The sequence below is a fragment of the Fulvia fulva genome, chromosome 2 (genome assembly GCF_020509005.1).
Source record: "Fulvia fulva chromosome 2, complete sequence".
In the NCBI taxonomy this organism is placed as follows: domain Eukaryota; kingdom Fungi; phylum Ascomycota; class Dothideomycetes; order Mycosphaerellales; family Mycosphaerellaceae; genus Fulvia; species Fulvia fulva.
In genome coordinates, this window is record NC_063013.1 from 372,404 (window position 1) to 390,474 (window position 18,071).

General features: G+C 54.4%; 9 protein-coding genes across 9 annotated transcripts; 4 read left to right on the forward strand and 5 right to left on the reverse strand.

Moving 5' to 3' along the window:
- Window positions 1-76: 76 nt before the first annotated feature.
- Window positions 77-1,744, forward strand: CLAFUR5_02458 (Carboxypeptidase Y A; the record flags this gene model as incomplete). The annotated part of the gene is made up of 1 exon (XM_047901606.1): window positions 77-1,744. One exon carries the CDS (start codon window positions 77-79, stop codon window positions 1,742-1,744), a length of 1,668 nt encoding a protein of 555 aa, XP_047758065.1.
- Window positions 1,745-2,518: 774 nt separating this feature from the next.
- CLAFUR5_02459 (Riboflavin transporter MCH5) lies at window positions 2,519-3,943 on the forward strand (the record flags this gene model as incomplete). Its single annotated transcript, XM_047901607.1, has 1 exon — window positions 2,519-3,943. The coding sequence occupies one exon, from the start codon at window positions 2,519-2,521 to the stop codon at window positions 3,941-3,943; it is 1,425 nt and encodes a 474-aa protein (XP_047758064.1).
- A 255-nt stretch (window positions 3,944-4,198) lies between these two features.
- On the forward strand, window positions 4,199-4,546 carry CLAFUR5_02460 (uncharacterized protein; the record flags this gene model as incomplete). The annotated part of the gene is made up of 1 exon (XM_047901608.1): window positions 4,199-4,546. One exon carries the CDS (start codon window positions 4,199-4,201, stop codon window positions 4,544-4,546), a length of 348 nt encoding a protein of 115 aa, XP_047758803.1.
- A 1,127-nt stretch (window positions 4,547-5,673) lies between these two features.
- On the reverse strand, window positions 5,674-6,401 carry CLAFUR5_02461 (uncharacterized protein; the record flags this gene model as incomplete). Its single annotated transcript, XM_047901609.1, has 2 exons — window positions 5,674-6,127; window positions 6,205-6,401. 2 exons carry the CDS (start codon window positions 6,399-6,401, stop codon window positions 5,674-5,676), a joined length of 651 nt encoding a protein of 216 aa, XP_047758804.1.
- A 750-nt stretch (window positions 6,402-7,151) lies between these two features.
- Window positions 7,152-7,565, reverse strand: CLAFUR5_02462 (uncharacterized protein; the record flags this gene model as incomplete). Its single annotated transcript, XM_047901610.1, has 2 exons — window positions 7,152-7,173; window positions 7,228-7,565. 2 exons carry the CDS (start codon window positions 7,563-7,565, stop codon window positions 7,152-7,154), a joined length of 360 nt encoding a protein of 119 aa, XP_047758801.1.
- Window positions 7,566-8,218: 653 nt separating this feature from the next.
- On the reverse strand, window positions 8,219-9,426 carry CLAFUR5_02463 (uncharacterized protein; the record flags this gene model as incomplete). Its single annotated transcript, XM_047901611.1, has 2 exons — window positions 8,219-8,975; window positions 9,023-9,426. The coding sequence occupies 2 exons, from the start codon at window positions 9,424-9,426 to the stop codon at window positions 8,219-8,221; spliced, it is 1,161 nt and encodes a 386-aa protein (XP_047758802.1).
- Window positions 9,427-12,249: 2,823 nt separating this feature from the next.
- On the reverse strand, window positions 12,250-12,833 carry CLAFUR5_02464 (Putative thiosulfate sulfurtransferase, mitochondrial; the record flags this gene model as incomplete). The annotated part of the gene is made up of 2 exons (XM_047901612.1): window positions 12,250-12,536; window positions 12,590-12,833. 2 exons carry the CDS (start codon window positions 12,831-12,833, stop codon window positions 12,250-12,252), a joined length of 531 nt encoding a protein of 176 aa, XP_047758807.1.
- A 208-nt stretch (window positions 12,834-13,041) lies between these two features.
- On the forward strand, window positions 13,042-16,428 carry CLAFUR5_02465 (Mismatch repair endonuclease PMS2; the record flags this gene model as incomplete). Its single annotated transcript, XM_047901613.1, has 1 exon — window positions 13,042-16,428. The coding sequence occupies one exon, from the start codon at window positions 13,042-13,044 to the stop codon at window positions 16,426-16,428; it is 3,387 nt and encodes a 1,128-aa protein (XP_047758808.1).
- A 306-nt stretch (window positions 16,429-16,734) lies between these two features.
- On the reverse strand, window positions 16,735-17,391 carry CLAFUR5_02466 (uncharacterized protein; the record flags this gene model as incomplete). Its single annotated transcript, XM_047901614.1, has 1 exon — window positions 16,735-17,391. One exon carries the CDS (start codon window positions 17,389-17,391, stop codon window positions 16,735-16,737), a length of 657 nt encoding a protein of 218 aa, XP_047758805.1.
- Between the last annotated feature and the right edge of the window lie 680 nt (window positions 17,392-18,071).

Genomic DNA, 18,071 nt, shown 5'->3' on the forward strand with positions numbered 1-18,071 from the left:
TTGTAGCTGCTGTCTCGCCGCCCCCGCCACCTCCGAAACGAGACTCGTGACCCCCCACGACCAACAAGCCATCATCATGAAGGTCGCCGCATCGGCGCTCCTTATCGGAGCCGCCGTGGCATCTGTGCCGCAACAGCAGCAGCCACTGCAAGCTCCAGACATCGTTCAGGAAGACTTGAAGCTCGCCGGCGACAAGGCATCATCCTTTGCCAAGCCACTGAAGCATCTCCAGAGCGAGCTCAAGCATCTGACCGAAGATGCGAGGCAGGTCTGGGACGAGGTGGCGATGATGTTCCCAGAGGACATGGCCAAGGCTTCGTTCTTCAGCTCGCCGAAGAAGCACACCAGGAAGTCCAACAGCGAGTGGGACTTCCACACCTCGGGCAAAGAGCTGCAGGAGAAGTACACCGTCAACGCTCAAGGTGACAAGGAGCGTGAGATTGATGGCCACCTCGAGGCATTCAACCTTCGCACCAAGAAGGTTGATCCAAAGAGCCTTGGCGTAGACAAGGTCAAGCAATACTCTGGATACTTGGACAACGAGGAAGACGACAAGCATCTCTTCTATTGGTTCTTCGAGTCGCGAAACGACCCAAAGAACGACCCAGTGTTGCTCTGGTTGAACGGTGGCCCAGGCTGCTCTTCGCTTACCGGTCTTTTCATGGAGCTTGGTCCCTCGTTCATCAACAAGGACCGCGAGGTTGAGTTCAACCCAAGCAGCTGGAACGCCAACGCATCCGTCATCTTCCTCGATCAGCCAGTCAACGTCGGCTATTCCTACTCTGGTAGCAGTGTCTCAAACACCGTCGCAGCCGGCAAAGATGTCTACGCACTCTTGACTCTCTTCTTCAAGCAGTTCCCAGAATACTCTCACCAGGACTTCCACATTTCTGGCGAGTCGTATGCTGGTCACTACATCCCAGTCTTCGCATCCGAGATTCTGTCCCACAAGAAGCGCAATATCAACCTGCAGTCTGTTCTCATCGGAAACGGTCTGACCGATGGCCTGACCCAGTACGAGTACTACCGCCCAATGGCCTGCGGTGATGGTGGCTGGCCAGCCGTTCTTGACGAGTCCGAGTGCCAAAGCATGGACAACTCCCTCCCACGCTGCCAGAGCTTGATCGAGAACTGCTACAAGAGTGAGTCTGTCTGGTCTTGTGTCCCAGCCAGCATCTACTGCAACAACGCTATGATCGGACCATACCAGCGCACTGGGCAGAACCCATACGACGTCCGCGAGAAGTGCAAGGGCGGCAACCTCTGCTACGACGAACTCAACTGGATCCAGGAGTACCTCAACCAGGCCGATGTCATGAAGGCCCTTGGTGCTGAGGTCGACAGCTACGACTCATGCAACATGGACATCAACCGCAACTTCCTCTTCAACGGTGACTGGATGCAGCCATTCCACCGTCTCGTGCCCGGCATCCTGAAGGAGATTCCAGTCCTGGTCTACGCAGGTGATGCCGACTTCATCTGCAACTGGCTCGGCAATCTTGCCTGGACCGATGCCCTTGAGTGGCCAGGCCAGAAGAGCTACGCCAAGACACCTCTCGAGGACCTCAAGCTCCTTGATGATGGCTCCAAGATTGGTGCGGTCAAGTCCTCTGGCAACTTCACCTTCATGCGTCTGCACGCTGGTGGCCACATGGTTCCACACGACCAGCCAGTGGCGTCGCTTGACATGCTTAACCGCTGGTTGGCAGGTGAGTGGGTTGAGAAGCAAGGGAAGAATACCTGAGATAAATGTGTATCGTTACCTACGCTGGAGATATTATGATGGGAGGAATTTGCGGTCTGGAAGAGGCACGCTAGCACGGCATTAGAATGAACATTGATATGTATGTCTGTATGAAGCACCTCCTCGGCAGTCCTTATTCTCAAGGGCGTCGATGATTGTTTACGACCTGTCCATCTTTGGGCTGCCAATCCGCCGCCGACTACTCCAGATTCACCACTTCTGCGTTTGCCGAATGTGACACAGCGCCATGCAGCGCCAGCGCAGTCTGCTTCTGCTTTTCGTGATGTCATTTCGACTCACTGTGGCGCATTTAGACTCCGGCTTGTGGCGTACAGGATATGGAGGATTAAGCTTAACATTACCTGATGAGATGTTCGAGATCTCTGCGATGATTGTACAACGAGAGTGTAGACGTTGTTGACAATTTGACAGGTCTGACGGGATCTCCTTTCTGCTGTGAAGATGGGAGTGTGGGAGGGGAAAGTGCCCATGTCTTGGCCACGTCGATCATCAACGACGCCGATTCTTGGACGCGCTTCCGAACTCAATACATGCGCCAACGTTTGCGATTCGTACCCTGCGGTATCCTAATTGCGAACGAGTGAAGAAGATCTGCTTCGATATGAGCTAAGCTACGACTTCTTTCTTTCTTTCGTCTTCTTGTGGTGTTGTTTGCTGTCAAAACTTCCTTCCGCCGCAAGAACACCTTTTCCGTCGTCTGAATCTCTCTACAGCAGCGCCTGGGTGGGCCACGGGGTGGCCACTTGCCAAAACATGGCAGACACCAAAGATGCACGAACCCTCGACGCTGATTCTCCCACACCCAAAATGAAATTCCTCTCGAGCGACCGCGACAGATCATCTCAAGACCACGGCACCGCCAACAGCGATGTCGAAAAATCCTCACCCAGCACCAACGTCCCATCAGACCCCACCGTCTCCACCGACGACGAAGGCAACACATACCCCGAAGGCGGCCTGCGCGCCTGGTCCGTCGTCGCCGGCGGCTTCAGCGGCATGATGTCCTGTTTCGGCTACATGAACACCGTCGGCACCTACCAAGCCTACCTCGCCACCCACCAACTATCCTCCTACTCCGAGTCCACCATCGGCTGGATTTTCAGCATATACATCTTCCTCGCCTTTGGAGCGGGTGTGCAGATTGGGCCGTTGTTTGATAAGTATGGACCGTTTTGGTTGATTGTAACGGGGAGTGTGTGTACGCTGTTGTCGATATTTTTGTTGGGGGTTTGTGAGGCGTATTGGCATTTCATGCTGGTTTTTGGAGTGTTGGGGGGGTTGGGGAATGCGTTTATTTTTACGCCTAGTGTGAGTGCTGTGGGACACTACTTCTTCAAGAAACGCGGCAACGCTACTGGGATTGCTGCTTGCGGCGGTGCGCTTGGAGGCGTCATCTTCCCGCTCATGCTACAAGACCTGTTCCCCAAGGTGGGATGGGCTTGGGCTACGAGAATTCAGGGCTTCATATACATCTTCCTCCTCGCGGCCGCGATTTTGCTGGTCAAAAGTCGGCTTCCGCCAAAGGCCAACGCCAGTGCGATCCCGGATGTGAGAGTGTTTCGGGATATCAGCTTCGCGATGGTGACGTTTGGGGCGTTTTTCCTGGAGTTGGGGCTGTTTATTCCGATCACGTATATTACGTCCTTCTCGCTGGAGACGAATGGCGCCATCGACTCGACGTTTGCGTATCAGCTCCTGGCGATCTTCAATGCGGCGAGCTTCTTTGGGAGGTGGGCGCCTGGGTATGTGGCGGATAAGGTGGGCAGATTCAATACGCAGATCTGTGCCGTCTCGCTTTGCGTAGCGAGTTCGTTGGGGCTGTGGCTTCCTGCGACGGTTCTGGCTAACAACGCATCTCACCAAACGATCCTGGGTCTCACGACGGCTTTCGCAGCATTGATGGGTTTTGCCAGCGGAAGCAACATCTCACTGACGCCGGTGTGTATTGGAATGCTCTGTCCGACGAAGGAGTATGGGAGATACATTGCGACGACATACACAGTTGTGAGTACTGGATGTTTGATTGGGTTGCCGATTGCTGGGGCCTTGGTCAGCGCGACTGGCGGGAGTTATTGGGGTGTGGCAGTTTTTACGGGGTTGAGCTATGTTTGTGGGTTGGGATGCTTTATGACCGTGAGGGTCGTGAAGGGTGGAACAAAAGTTGGAGTATTGTATTGAGCTTGAGTGATGTGAGAGGAAGTTCAACTTTGAAGCTCACCACAATGATTGGAACAAGCATCACATCATGAGCTGCTGGAGTGACAAGCGAGGTGACAGAGCTGCGGCTCAAGCCGAGCGCATGTGATACAAACGAGCTGCAGCAAAAGCTTCCGCGCCTGCAACAGCGCCACAAATTTGCTGCCGATTCGACACAGTAAAGGCATACCCGCGTACCATTAGCAGCTCACATCAACCTACAGGCAGCACACCACAATGGCTGATCCTCATGAGCCACCTCCTGGCCCATCAGGCGCCGCCTGTGTCATACCACCAGCATGGCACCGCAATCGCTTCACATGTCACGCGGTGGTCATCAACGGCGTCAACTACTACACCGTCACTCGAGTACTGCTGGACAGCGGCGCAAGTTCGAACTTCATCAGCCAAGATCCGCCGCCTTCGAAGCCTCGTTACTGCTATGCATTGGCAGATGCTAAATTTGAGGAGAAGAAACATGGCGGCGGTCAGCGCACTACAATCGATCTCACCGAGCCGCGCTACATCGACGCTCGCCGTACAAGCTGGTCCACCATCTTCCCCGATGAGCGAAGCGACATCTGAGCGCAATGGTAACATCAGCGGACGATGCCACTTCAGGAATGATCGCCTGTACGACGGACCTCGTCGACTCTACGAATGTGAGGAGGACGACTACCACAGATGCTCGGCGACACTTCGAAGGATTGTTACCCAAGACGGACGATCGTTGCAGCGGTGGTGATTGGAACGAATGAAACGAGGTTGATTGTTTGTGAGAATTAACAAGATGTACATCATCGCCGAGCGGCAAGACTGAAGGGGAACATACGATGAATGGAATGCTATGGTGGCGTTGCAGACTAGAGATGAGGTAGCAAGGGACCTTGTAGATGGCAATGCAGAGTACTCCAGTGTCTTAGCGAAAGACAGTGATACCATAAGGATCTAAATGGAACCATGCCTTTATCAAACGCACATGCCGACCGCATCTCTCAGTCACGATTTACGGCACCTCGGAGCGTTGACGGATCTGCAACGAGCTCTGAGTGTACCATTATATCATGTTATGGTATATGAACCCCGGCCCCGGGGACGCGCATCAGTTCAGATGGGTCCAAATGCAGGCGTCTGTGCCAGTCTTCTGGTGTTAGTGGTCAGAGCGATCTGTGGGTAACGATAGCAGCATTTTCGACAAGTATCGGAACAGAGCTCATCATTCGGACTCATGCTGACAGTCAAGTAAAAGTGTGAGCGCTTTGCGGCCCCTCCGTCTCCGCTAAGGCTGGCTGATGAAATGCTGCTGGACAGCTGACCAATGGGTCAGATCGGTCAGCCGCATGGTCGCCTGCATGGCTATACGACGAAACTCTTGAGACGTACGAAGCCGGATGCATATGTACAGCTTTTACCATTCTTGAAAGTGAAGAGGCACTTCTGGGTGCGAGGAGTGAAAGCAAAATACAATAATGAGACAGGCGGAAAGATGGAACGAACTCTATGTTTATACAAAATCGCTGATACTCCTACATGGTCCAAAGCCGGTCAGCGCTGCGTGAGCTACTGACATCTATCCCTAGTTGCCGCGATGAAATGAAAAAGGGTCCGTGCTCTTGTTACAGCAATGCTGCGGTGTGAGTCCTCATTACCGAACAAACGAAAGGGCTGAAACGTGCAGATCAAGGGGAAGAGGGGGCGTCGAGTGGACCTACCTAGTAGTAGCCACGAGATGGGCGGCGGCGTGAGCCGCCGAGTGAGCCAGATGTTCCACTACCATAAAAGTTGCCCATGGATGGTGGAGGAAACTGGCGGCGTTGCTCGCGAGGAGCAATGCCCTCCATGCCTGGATCGTACCCATCTGCGAAGCCAGGTCCCCGAGAGAAGTCTGGGCCATCTGATGGACGCCGGGAAGATGGACCTGAGTAGATGCCGGAGACATCGTAGCCTCCGCCCATCGACGAAATGTCGACCCCATAAGGGCCCGATGGGCGGCGCGAAGAGCGAGAGGATACTGGGTCTGGCCGAGGTGGCTCTTGACGCTCAGAGTATCCGCGAGGAAGTGGTGCCCGACGGTCGTACGGGTCTCGAGAATAGATTAAGGGGACTCCGCCTCCAGCCTGTACGTCGTTGTACGACGAACCTTCGTAGCCGGAGAGAGGCTCGCGGCTTGCACCTCGTCGGTATGAGTTGCGGCGGGGACCTTCGTAGGGTTGCTCGTATCTCGAGGAGCCAAGAGGACTTACATCTCGACGTCTAGTCGAGCTCTCACGGCGCGGTGGTGATCGCCCACGAGAGTCGTAGCTTGGATCACAGCTCGAGCTTGGCTCATAGCTAGAGCCAGGCTGGTAGCCGGGTGGTGGGCCGTAGCCGGGTCGGGGTGTCTTGAAGAGGATGAGCTGTAATGGCTCGGGCGGCGTTGACTGCCGTAGTACGACGACATGTCGCCGATGCTGAAAGGTTGGTTGTTTGTGGTTTGGATGATACCGGAAGTTGCTTTCTTGCTGGTTGATCGAAATGTGCTGTCAAAGTCGATTTCGAAAGTGATGCAAAAAGCTGTTGGCTGTCTGGTATGATCCTAACGAGGAAGCGTAGACCGGAATTCATTATATACTCAGAGGCGTGTTGTGTATAGCATTATTTGAATGTGTTATTTCAACACAATGCATTGTGCTGAACATTCACAACAAAGGCCGTCTTTGTGTGTATATCCTGTCGAGACACAAAAGCAATGTGCGAACAAAGGACTGATGTTCTGAAAGCCGTTCTAGTGCAGGACAAAGATGTCCACGCCTAGGTGTACCATTGTGTTGCCATTGGGATGAACTCGCTGAATGTTGTGTCGCGAACATCGTAGGAGCCGGACGTCGTCGTCGTCGTTTGATAGACCGTTGAGCATCACGATGCGTAGCACCTCAATTGAACGGCATGGTAGTATGAATTCACTTCCTTTGATGAATGCTAAATGTGAGTGCCAGTAGGACGTACATTGCTGTAGAGAAAGAGCACAACCTGAAAGGAAGAAGTAAGTAAGATGGACAGAGCAAAAGCAGTGATGCATAGCGCCAGGAGTGTCTTAGACCGTGAGTACGGTCAAGTCTTGCTAGTGAAGAACGTCTCACGACCAATCGCGCCTTAAATTGTTCTTCATAGCTACGACGTCCAGCTCATTGAAGCCGAGCGAGGTGTACAGCTAACCTTCGATGCCATAATGCCTATAAGACGCTGTTAGCCGACGCAAAAGACGTGGAAGTGGTTAGCGATGATACCTCCTTTCCATTGCCTCCAAGCAGATCCGCATCGCATCAGATTCAAAAGTTGCCGCGGCCTTGATCATTGGATGCTCGGGGAACTGCTCCACAAGCGAAGCAGCTTTCTGCTTCAGAAGTCCCTTCACTGGCTCGATCCCAACTCTGGTCAGAGCGTAGTCTCGTTGTATGTCTGAGACCGATGTGCCAGCCAAGGACTGAATCAAGGCTGCGAGGACACCAGTACGATCTTGCCCAACCGTGCAGTGAAACAGAAATGGTTCGCCAGGACGATCGAGCATATGCTGAAAGACAGCCTTGAAGATTGGTTGATGTGTCTTGACCATCAAGGCATACATCTCGTTCAGATACTGCGAAGCTCAGCAAGGAGCCTGAAGACCAGGAGAACTAATTACAGCACTTGGCTCGGTTTCCTTTGACATGCGTAGGCCCTGAACTGTGCGCTGAAGCTGCCGCATAGCTGTCGCGTTGTCTAAGGTGGTATCGTGCCAGACGACTTCGAGTCCAGAAAGGTCAGGTGTAGGTGCCTCAGTCCGTTCCTTCGAAGATCGCAAGTCGAACACAGTCTTGATGCCTAGATCGCGTAGAACCTGAATGCCTTCAGGTGTACTGTTCTCGAGCGTGCCTGATCGGAAGACGCGGCCAGGCCATGCGCCGCTCGCGGGTCCAGGACTGAATTATCTTCGTCAATCGGAGTGCTGATGGCGCTGTCAACTTGATGCGTGGGCATTGTGGCCATCGGATTTTGCGCGATCCTGAGATCTGCAGTTGTAGATCGATTTGTGAGGAATCTGCAGTAGAAGGTTCGAAAGTAGATGATGCTGACGTGCCAAGGCAAAGCTGAGATTCGAGGTAGGATGAGCGCTGGCGCCCACTGGACACAGGGTACGCGAGCTTCGCATTCATCTTTTCCTGCAGCTGGGAGAATGCAGCTGTACAAAAAGCTGAGCCTTGATGGTCGCAGGAAACACTTCGCGAGTAGCCCTGCAGCTCACATATCCTGCGCGGTATCTTGCGATCTCACAATGTCAACGCTTGGCAATCGTCTTCCCGTCTCTTCTTCTGCTCGGCTGGGCTTCGCAAGCGCTTGCAGATCTTGACGACTGCGGTCACGATCACCATCGGGTGCAAGACTCGTTGGCCTGGACAATTCCACCTCGACCACAGCTGGCGCTTCCCAACCTGTCCAGTCGGTCTCCAATTCTGCTCTCTCGGTGTTCGCCATCTCGGGTGGCCTGTCAGATGTGCCTTTCTCATACACAGCGTACTCCTGACCGAGCTCTCTATGCACTCCTTCGCCTGGCAGCTCCGCTTTGCCAATACCGCCTTCTGAAATCGTTGCCACAAGCTGACGCCTCTTTCGTCGCCGCCACAGAAATGCACCGATGACCAAGAACAGCATGGCAGCGGACGCTGCAGCCACTCCAATACCTGCTTGTACGCCCGTAGAGAGACCGGGTGATGGTGGTATTGGAGATGGCAGCGGGAATGTGGATGATGTAGCAATAGGCTGTCCCGATACGCTGGCACCTGGCTGCGGCGAGTCTGAACTTATGCTCGGCTCTCTTCGAAGGAAGTCGAGGTCGGATTCTTGGAAGCCAACGACTATGGGAATGGCCTGGAGATAAGGAGCGTAAGTTCGGATAAGGCTGGTACCATGGATCAAAGTGATCCCAGCAGCGCCCGGTCCGACTTCCTGGCAGATTGCTACACCAACCGTTGTGTTGACTGCCAGGGTCAAAGTCTTACTAGAAATTAGCAGGTGTCATCTCCCCCGGACAGATGTCAGACTCACGCAGGGCAGCACGTTGCCAAGGTGATGTTTGCGTTATTCCTGACAGTGCCTCCGGTGTAGGTGATGTATCCCGCAGGGCAAGTGCCGGGCGAGAACGTGACGGCGTCGGTAGTCATCGCGCCGAGTGTGATGCCGTCCCAGCTGGCCTCGGACGGATAGCACCCTGACTGCGGTCCACGCCGAGCAGCGGTGATGAGAAATGTATCATTGCCCTCGGGCGCCAGCGTGTATGTTGAGCCCAGGCACGAGTCCGGTGGGGAGAAAGACCGAAGAGGATCGTACGGGATAGATGTGGTCACATTGATGAGCTCGGGTGTAAGATGGGGTGTAGCAGCCCATGTGACTGATATCATTTGACGTCGCCATAGGCGGTGAACCTCCCGGATGATGACTTGGTAGTGCATACTGTCGAAAGGCAATGAATGGACCCGAGTGAGGAGCGCTGGATTCTGAAAAAGCGCGGGTCAAGATGCGAGACAAAATCACCGGAGTGGCAAGACGCGAAATGCCAGACAATGGAGCGAGATGCTCTGCTCCAGGTATGCGAAGCCACGCGGCCCACGCGGGCTATGTTGACATCTCGCAGTGCATGCATCATACAGGAGACCTGATTGGCGTTGGAGCCCATCGCTTAGCAGCATCTCCAATCGGCCTTGCAAGCGTCCCAATCACGATTTGTACCAGGCGAGCCGGCATTGAGAGTCGATGATGCTTGATTGATTCTACCAAGACGCGTCTGACGCAAAAGGCTGCCAAAGCGTCTAGGACTCGACAAGACAGCTACCTTTCGTGTGGGAAGCAGAGCGTGATTGATGCCGCACCTTGAAGACTTGATATTTCCCGATCGATTCGTCTGAGGAGAAGAATGCGCAACAGGGTTGAGAGACATCCAGATGTCGGAGCCGTACACGCGAGGAAGGTGTACCTGTAGCTCTTTGCTCAAGTCGGACCTGAGGGGTAGGCGGTGCGACACTGGTGGCGTTCTAACAGCGCTCAGTCAAGATTCTTAGGTGGTACAGCTGAGGTTCGCGGTAAAATGAGTGACGGCACCTGTTGGACACAGAACACACCAGCTTCGCATTCGCCTTCAGCCCAGCTGCGAACGAACATCGTTCTGCATGGCGCAAGCTCAGTGCGACCTTGGTGTTGTATGCATGCTGTAGCGTGATGATGACGGAAGAGCATGGTACCTTACATTGGTCCCGTCCACTGAAAGTATTACAGCGTCGATGGTAGGAGTGTTTCAAAGAGTGCCGGCAGAATGCGTCGAACATGATCGCGCTCCCCGTGATTCGGTCCGACGAACTGTTCGTGATACCGACTGGAGCGGCGTCGTCGTCGTCGTCGTCGTCGTCTTGCATGGCGCAGGCTAGGGGTTAGAGATGGAGGTTCATTGTAGCGCAGTGCATTGCGGTGAGGCTCTGGCGATGAGTGTCGCGCATTTCAGAGTCCTGCTTTGTAGTTGCGCTGGAAAGTGGACACAAGGAGGATGTCGGCTTGTAGGCCAGGATGTCGCAATGTGGTGCTACCGCTGTGACTTCGCGCAGCTACTCCCATCACGTTGTGTGACAAAGGCTTGCGGCTGAGCAGGACAGTGTAGGACAATAGCTGAGACCATTCTTCTCCCAGTCGTGGTCTTTTGATTCTCGTCTTCCTTCGTAAAAGCCTGAAGTACATCTTTGACGCAAGCAAGCACACCTTTAATGGCTGAACAAGAAAGTGGCCTGGAGGTTCTCTCTGATCCGCGATCTATACCCGAGCATGATGATCGAAAAGACTCGAAAATTCCGTGCCACACTGATGTGCAGAAAGAAGCGATCGAAAGGAGCGGCGCTGCCGTGACACAAGCGAGCCTGATGAACGGCTCATTCGATCAGTCCAACAGAGTGAAAGGCCACCGGAGACACCCAGCGTCTCTCGTGTCCGTGGTTGCGCTCACGACTGCGATCATAGTAGGAGTGCCGCTGGGAGACGGTCTGGGCATTGCGTTGATCCAGGCAAGAGACAGACCATCCTTCACGGCGCCACTCACGGCGACATCATCCACCGCCAGCGAACCAGCAGCGTCAACGACCACCAGCGGCCAGCTCGTCAACTACACCGCAGCACCAGCAGACACTGTTTACAGCGTACCTCTCGAGTGCCCAGGACTCGACCGCACAACGTATAACACATACAACGCCCAATCCTGGAGCGTCTCCTGCCAACGTGCAGCGTATATGGTAGCGACCTCATGGCCTTGTTGGCATACACGTACGTCGATTGCATCGAAGCCTGCGCCACAATGAACGAGTGGCAGCAGAATACCACGGCGTGCGTTGCTGTGCAATTCGATGGAGCGATGTCGAACAGTACTGGTCGGAGAAGTGGGAGGTTTGGGAACTGCTGGTTGAAGAGGTCGGCAGCGTGTTGGCGTGCCCAGGTGATGAATCAGAGAGGTACCATGTACGTACAGGAGCATACAGCTCCTAATAAGTTACCACTAACAAAGGAGACCGGATGCGGTGAGGTATGTAGAGCCCATTGTCCAACACCAGGATATCGAATTTGGGTTGTCTGCGCGGTTGATGGGTCACCCCGCAGAGCAGTGTTAGTCGGCGCAGACGGCCAGGCTATACTGACGAGGGACAACATGTCGCCAATGTAATGCTAGTACGCCCGGTCACAAGGCCCTGTCTCTGTGTGCTATATCCATCGGGGCACATGCGCGGCGAGAAAGTGACTCGTGTGGTGTCCAGATTGGCTTCGGATGGCATAGAGCCAGCATGAAGACGACGCATCACGGTGCCGTTGCGGAGCCTATCGCTACCGCTCGGAGTCAAAGTGAAAGTTGGTGCAAAACAGCGCGGGGGAGGGCTGAACGTGGTCATGGCATTGTATGTCAGTGGTCTCGTGAGTGCCGTTGTCGCCATATCGCTGCTCGTCGTGGATGCCGCCATGGCAGTCAATACTTGACATCTCTCAGGCGCTGTGTCTCAGATTGGGGGCTGGATCACAACGCGGCAGAGAGACGTGCAGAAGTCAGGTTCGGATGCGCAAGAAAGGTGCCTGCTCAGCTCTTGGGGCAAAGCGGACCTGGGAGAGGGGCTGTGTGACACTGGTGGCGTTCGAAAGGCTCTCGACCCAGATTGTGTGATCGTACAGTGACCCACCGCTCGCGGTCACCGCAGCTCGACAGGCTGTTGGAAGGCGTGCACGCTGTCTCCTTCCCGTGCCCCATCTCAGGCTCAAGGCTTCTTCGCCTCACCACCGTTCTTCTCCCAATCCCACCAGCTGCCTCTATATTCAGCCACCTTCTGGTATCCAATCTGTTGTGCCAGCTGTGCAGCAGCACTACTCCTCACTCCACTCTTACAGTAAAACACAACCTCTTTATCCGCACTGGGCTTCTCGAAGCCAAACCTGTCCTCGAATTCGTCTGCGGGCAGGAACATTGCGTCTGCTTGCGATTTGATGGGGACATTGATTGCGGTGGGGATGTAGCCGGCGCTGTATTCGGATGGTTCGCGGACGTCTGGGTAATGTTAGGCGCTGTAAGTACACGAGGTAAGTGTGGAGGGAGCTTGCCTATGAGGACGATATCGTCTGAGGGGTTGTCACTGATCTGCTTGATCTTGCTGAAGTCGTACACTTTGGAGTTTGACACGGGGGCAGAGTGCCATCTGACTGACATGAGGGAAGGTGCAATCGATCGTTGTGTGAGCTTCTGTGCTCGTGCTGCTTGTGTGAAGCTCCGTTGGGTTGTTCGTTGGCACTGTCGGCAAACATTCGATGTAATGACAGCAGTGGCTGCTGGACGCGCGAAGGACATGGTGTCGGTATTGAAGGCGTACGTGGGTGGCTGCTGATGTGAGATGTGCAACGTACAGTCTTGATGTTCTGTGACATCCGCCCTGCTCGGTCTCGGGTTCGGTGCAGATCACGTGTGTACGCGCGTCACCACTTTACGCGAAGTCCAATCGCAAGACATCTTCCCCCAAACAGCAACGACCAAAGATGGGCTGAATCACCAACGGGACATGGCCACGATCAAGGCCATAGCAGGCAGCGCAGTGCACCAGATACAGTCTGGTCAGGTCATCGTCGACCTCAACTCCGTCGTCAAGGAACTGGTCGAGAACAGTCTCGACGCGGGTGCCACCTCCATCGAAGTGCGCTTCAAGAACCAGGGTCTGGACAGCGTCGAGGTGCAAGACAATGGCACGGGAATCGCAGCGGACGACTACGCCACGATCGCCCTGAAGCATTACACGTCCAAGCTTTCCAGCTACGAAGACCTGACTTCTCTCGACACATTCGGCTTCCGTGGCGAGGCGCTGTCATCACTGTGTGCATTGTCAGACTTCCGCATCCTGACTGCGCGATCTGAAGATGGTGCTCTCGGCAAGAGGTTGGACTTCGAGGTATCTGGCAAGCTAAAGGGACCCTCGGTCGCAGCTGCCCAAAAGGGTACCACGGTATTTGTCGAGCATCTGTTCCACAATCTGCCAGTCCGAAGGAAGGAGCTCGAGAAGAACATCAAGCGCGAATATGGCAAGGCCGTCAGCCTGCTGTACGCCTATGCCTGCATATGTGTCGGCGTACGCTTCTCTGTCAGCAACTTGATGCCGAAAGGCAAGAAGCTTCCAGTCTTCTCCACGAAGTCGAACACAACCACCAAGGAGAATATCACCAATGTCTTTGGTGCGAAGACTTTGCTCGCGCTGATCAAGCTGGACTTGAAGCTCGACATGTCACCAAGCCTTGCTCCAAGCACACAGAGCGCCCGCAACTGCTCGACACAGGCAACTAACCGCTCCTCCGAGGTCCAGCTGCAAGGCCACATCTCAAAGCCCACCTTCGGCGAAGGCCGACAGGCTCCCGATCGGCAGATGTTCTTCGTCAACTCAAGGCCTTGTTTGCTTCCGCAAGTGTCCAAGGCCATCAACGAGGTCTACAAGTCCTTCAACACGTCACAGTCACCTTTCATTTTCGCCAACTTGGTCATGGACACGACTGCTTATGATGTGAACGTCTCACCGGATAAGCGCACCATCATGCTTCACGACCAGACAGCTCTGTTGGAGACACTCAAAGCTGCACTTACGGACTTGTTCGAAAACACAGACCACACTGTGCCACAGTCGACATTACCAACCAAAAAGCTCCCTGCTTACCAACCGCTGAGTGTCACACGGAAGCAATCTACGCAGTCGCAGACTCAAGCTTCAGAACATAGTGAGGATGCCGCAGAAGATGGCGACGACGCTTCATCTGAGGAGGAGGAGTCGACAGCGGATAGCAAACCTGCCATACCTGTCGGCACTCCCTCCGGGCTCATACACAAGTGGCTCGCTCGTGATACCGAAACGCGAAGCGATAAACAGTCCTCGAGGATGCAGACGGTAGGGCTGAGCAAAGACAAGCAAAAGCTGGTGGAGAAGTTGCGCGATAAGTCGCAAATGCCTGCAAACAAGGCAAATCTGAGCATGTCAAGATCGCAAGAGCCACAAGCTGCTTCCATCGCTGATAATATCCAAAGCAACCTTGGCGCAGAGACACCACCCTCACCCGCATCCCTCGGCGGTGTTGTCGACAAGCCGCGCGTTGACGCCGTCCTCAACCCAGATCCCATGAGCACTCCGTATGGTGATCTCTTCTCGCAGCCGCCACCTGCTCTCTCACGCCAAGCCCAGCACTTCAATGCGCAGATCGAGCGAGTCCGCAAGGATTATGAGAATTCGAAGACTTTGGGAAAGGCTGGTTCCCGTTCGGGAAGTCCACTATTCGAGCCAGAGACGTCCAATACGAATGATCAGCCGGACGTTGACCCACGACAAGATACACCACACTCAGCCATTCCGGTTATCACGCCTGCTTCTCAAAAAGTCGGATCCGGCCCTGTGCAGAATGCCTTCGACAAGATGAGACCTAAGCGGACGCCACACCAAATAGCCCAAATCACAGTAGGCGACGTCGCTACGACGACTGTCATAGGAAGCAGTCCGCCGTACAAGAAGCGCCGTATACACAAGCCAGACGACTCGCAGGCTGTGTCAAAGTTTGGCGCAAGCCCGCTGCTGGCTCGTGGCCTGAAGAAGAACTTCGCTGCGCCCGGTTCGCAGCTGGAGGCGGATATCGATAGTAGTGCAATGTCACAACTTCCCACAGTAACAAGGCCGTCGGAGCAGTATTCGCAGTCTGACCCGGAAGATGAAGACGAGGACCAAGAGGAAGACAATCCGCCAGCGACTTCTACTCGGTCAAGAAACCCCGGAGCTGCTCATGTTGAGCTGCCAACATCCGACGCTCTTGATGATCTTCTACCAGCTCCCGCTAATGACGACGAATGGGACGAAGAGTATCTCGACGAAGAAGAAAAGAAGACCAGGGAGGACGAGCGAGTCGCAAGGCTGATACAAAAAGCAGAAGAAGCGGCAGCGAGGCCGACAGAGGATAACCTGAAGCGAGCTTCTCACGTCCTTAAGTATGGCGGGAAGCGCAAAGATGCAACCTTGCGTCTTGCTCGTTTCGTACAGACCTCGTCAAGCGAGCTTCAGAAGCAGCTTGCACAGTTTGGACAGTCATGTCAGGTACAGACAACGTCACCAGCCGATCAGCAGAGTGCAGTGATCAAGGACGAAATCGACGATAGTGAAGCTGAGAGTCGGCTGTCTCTGACCGTCATCAAGTCTGACTTCGAGCGAATGGTCGTTCTTGGCCAATTCAACTTGGGCTTCATACTCGCACTCAGACCCGCGGCGGAACCTGGTGGCGAGGATGACATCTTCATCATTGATCAGCACGCCGCTGATGAGAAGTACAACTACGAACGCCTTCAGCGCACTGTAACCTTACAGTCACAGCGACTCGTCAGGCCCCTTCCACTCGAACTCACCGCAGTCCAAGAGGAGCTTCTCCTCACACACTCGGATGCCCTCAAGGCCAACGGCTTCGAAGTTGAAACGACTTCATACATTACTGATGATGATGAAAACGTGTCACCCGGTCGTCGCTGCCGTCTCTTGACACTGCCAATGTCGAAAGAAAAGACCTTCGACCTCTCAGACCTCGAGGAACTCCTTCATCTTCTAAGCGAACAGCCCACAGGCAGCTCCTTTATCCCCAGGCCGAAGAAGGTCCAGCGGATGCTTGCTATGCGTGCTTGTCGCAGCAGCATCATGGTAGGCAAGACACTGACTTTCAAGCAGATGGAGAAAGTGGTTCGGCACATGGGCGAGATGGAGAAGCCGTGGAACTGCCCGCATGGAAGACCGACGATGCGGCATTTGGCTGGACTTGCTGAGTGGCGTGGCTGGCAGGAAGGGGACTCGATTGATGAGGATCAGCTTGATTGTTGTAGTATCCATACACAGCAGGGACGAACTACGGACTGGGCTGCTTGGCTGAAGAGGAAGGCAAATTGAGGCATAATTGTGAGAGGAAGCTTGCTCTGTAATGATTGATGGCTTGATACCCCAGGAACAAGGAAGTGACACTGTGGTGTAGATAAACCCCGCCCTGGGCCCGCAAAGCAGGGAAGACCTGGAAGCAGCTATGTCACCATGTGCGATCACTCGTTAGATCTCGCAGTCAATCCGGGTCCATGGACTGCGCGGACCTTGAGGAAGAAGCAATGCTACACTATATGTACACGATAATACATAGTTGTAGTCGTGCAAGCCACAATACAATGCTCTGTTCGCGAAACAAGTGTGTCGCCGCACCAACGCTTACATGCCAATGGGATCCTTCATACTGCCACAGCCCTCTAGCGCCTCTTCGCAAGACGGCAAGTGAGAGTAAGTGCAAGAGTCCCTAGCCGGAGTCTTGTACGCCTTCAACTCCACAGCGAAGCACCCATCAAGGTTCCCTGGACGGTCCGAGTCACTGAACCAAATCCCATACTGATCCGCCGTCTCTCCCCCCGGGCAAGCCTTCGGACCCACTCCGTTGAACGTCACAAGCCTGCTCGTCGCATCAATCTCAAACTTCGCCAACGACTCTCCCGGTGGCTTGGACTCCTTGTCCGTGCTGTAACCTACGAGTCCATCATATCCAGCATCGGACCAGACTTGCTGCACTGGGTTGCTGTTGGTGTAGAGGTAGAGCTGCTTGTCGGAGTACCAAGCGAAGGTTGCGAAGTCGTGCACTGTCTGGGCGCTGGAGCAGTTCGTGGGTTGGTCTTGTTTGCCGCCGATGTAGACCCGGCCTTGGCTGGCGGAGACTTGGTTGTGGAGGGCGCTGACGGCGCCGCCGCTGGCTCCGATACCGAAGGCGTCGCCGAAGGAGGGCGCTTCGTAGACGACGTTGACGGGCTCCATGGCTGCCGGAGCTGCAGAGGCCAGGGCGGTCAGAGCCGCGAGGCTGAGAACGGTGTTTGAGAGCATTGTTGAGCGAGTGTTGGTGAAGCTGGCAGTTGCGATGTCCAGTTACGTGATGATGAGGCTCTGTTAAGAAATGTCGAGGGAGGGTTGCTCTTATGCCAGACTCAGGTCTTGCCAAGCTCGTATTAGCTGACGAATGTGTGATCCGAGCAAGGATTGAGACTGCCGCTGTTGCCCGATAAGGTCGGAAATATTGAAGAGAGGCAGAGACCTGCCTCAAATACGAGCGAAGGCGCCGCCGGGCAACGGCAAAACTTCAGGTCAACGCCAGGGCTGACGCTGCTAACTTGTCGCATATACGCATACATAGTATTGCTTAAAGTCGTTGTTCGGCTCGGAGAAATATCCCTCCCCCCCGTAGCGCAAAGCCCTAGCCACTCACAGCGCTGCGCTGTTCGAGTTTGAGCTAATCAAAAGTGTCGCTATCTGCATCGCTAAGGCGGAGATAGATCTACAGCACGGGCGCAATCTTTCAACATTCACCGACCGCGACGCAATTAGTATTCGAATGTATGTAACTATCGCTCGGCAGCCCCTGCACTTACCCGCCTGTCGTGGCCCTCCGTAAGCTCCGGGACGACGGCGAGTTCGTTTCGGGTGCCTTCGCTCAATTACTCAATAGTGACCTTTATCACGTTACTAATGGAAAGTTGATAGAAATAGGCCTATATAAGGTGTTTCAA